Source organism: Papaver somniferum, unplaced genomic scaffold (assembly GCF_003573695.1).
Source record: "Papaver somniferum cultivar HN1 unplaced genomic scaffold, ASM357369v1 unplaced-scaffold_158, whole genome shotgun sequence".
In the NCBI taxonomy this organism is placed as follows: Eukaryota; Viridiplantae; Streptophyta; class Magnoliopsida; order Ranunculales; family Papaveraceae; genus Papaver; species Papaver somniferum.
In genome coordinates, this window is record NW_020625264.1 from 1,320,393 (window position 1) to 1,321,738 (window position 1,346).

Below are 1,346 nucleotides of genomic sequence, written 5' to 3' on the forward strand. Positions count from 1 at the left end.
ATGCTGCTCAGGCGTCTAGGTAAAGTTCCGTTATCTGTGGGAACTGAATTGTATATAAGAAGTTACATTAATATTTACCTTCATCCGCTTCTTTTGTGCCGCCAAGCGCAAGATTGTGTTCCCACCACTGTCGACAGAGTTTAAGCAACTAAGTATTTTAACCAACTTATCCATGGCCCTGAACTTATGGTTTTTAAGTGTAGAATTGTCCTGGTGCTATCCTCAACTGAGGAGAAGATAACAACATTAAAACAAAACAAAAAAGAAACCTACGGTCTAAAAAAGAAAACAAGAAATTTCATCATACTTCTTGTACTTTTCTTCAACTTATCCTTGTTTCATTTGAGATCAGAACTTTATTATAGATTTTTTTTTTTTGAAGCTCCCTGAACTATAAATGCAAAGATAGGTCAAGTTTCTGTTCCTTATCCTTATCGGCACCATTAATAGTCTTCATTTGTTGATCATGCTGATCAAGACTTTCTTTAATATTCAGCAACGAAAGATGAGATGATGAACTAGTATTAGCAGTAGTGATAGAAGATGATTCTCCATTAATGTATCCATTTTGTCTTAAACTCTTTTGCCAATTCAAGAAGCTCTGGTCAGAAGCTTGATGACGATAAGACCAAGTACCATGATGATTACCTCCAGTACTAGCACCACCACCACCACCACCATAGATTCCATAATCAAACCTAGGTCCACCATGTGATCCAAACCCATCAGAGAATAATTGCTGCTGATGATGATTATTATGAGAAAATTGATGATTAAGAATTGCTGCATGAGGAGTTGTTATATATCTTGATGAATTAAGATGATTATAGTGATGATTAGCAAAGATTAATGGAGGATGTAAAGAAGAAGCGGCAGCGGCTAAACTACAGAGTCTATATTCAGAAGCTCTTTGTGCTTTTCTTGCTGCTGTTCTTTCCTTTTTGTGAGCGTTCTGATGCCCTCCTAATGCTTGTGAACTGTAAAACTTTCTTGAACAAAATAAACATGGAAAAACCCTATTTGCTCCTCCATCATTTGACTGATCCATAGTATTGTTGCTGTTATCTTCATGATGCAGTCTTGAATTCCCTATTTCCTGATCACCACCCATCTCCCTATAAAACAAATTAAGAAAACACTTTAGATCATTTAAAAAAAAAAATTAATAAATCAACTCACAAATTAAACTTTTTAATAAGTACTTTGTGCACTTACCCTTTGAATTTTATGATGATGATTTGTTGATATTAAACAAAAGAAATCAAAGAAGATATATGTAGAGTTTTTGAAATTATTAGACAGAGATGGAGAGAGTTGAGTTGAAGTAGTTTTTGAATTGAGATTTT

General features: G+C 34.3%; 1 protein-coding gene across 1 annotated transcript; it reads right to left on the bottom strand.

The window, feature by feature from the left end:
* Window positions 1-391: 391 nt before the first annotated feature.
* On the bottom strand, window positions 392-1,111 carry LOC113337071 (zinc finger protein 3-like). The gene has a single exon (XM_026582759.1). The coding sequence runs from the start codon at window positions 1,109-1,111 to the stop codon at window positions 392-394; it is 720 nt and encodes a 239-aa protein (XP_026438544.1).
* Window positions 1,112-1,346: the final 235 nt, after the last annotated feature.

Coding starts and splice junctions, on each gene's coding strand:
- LOC113337071 (XM_026582759.1), bottom strand. CDS start 1,111: ATGGGTGGTGATCAGGAAATAGGGAATTCAAGACTGCATCATGAAGAT.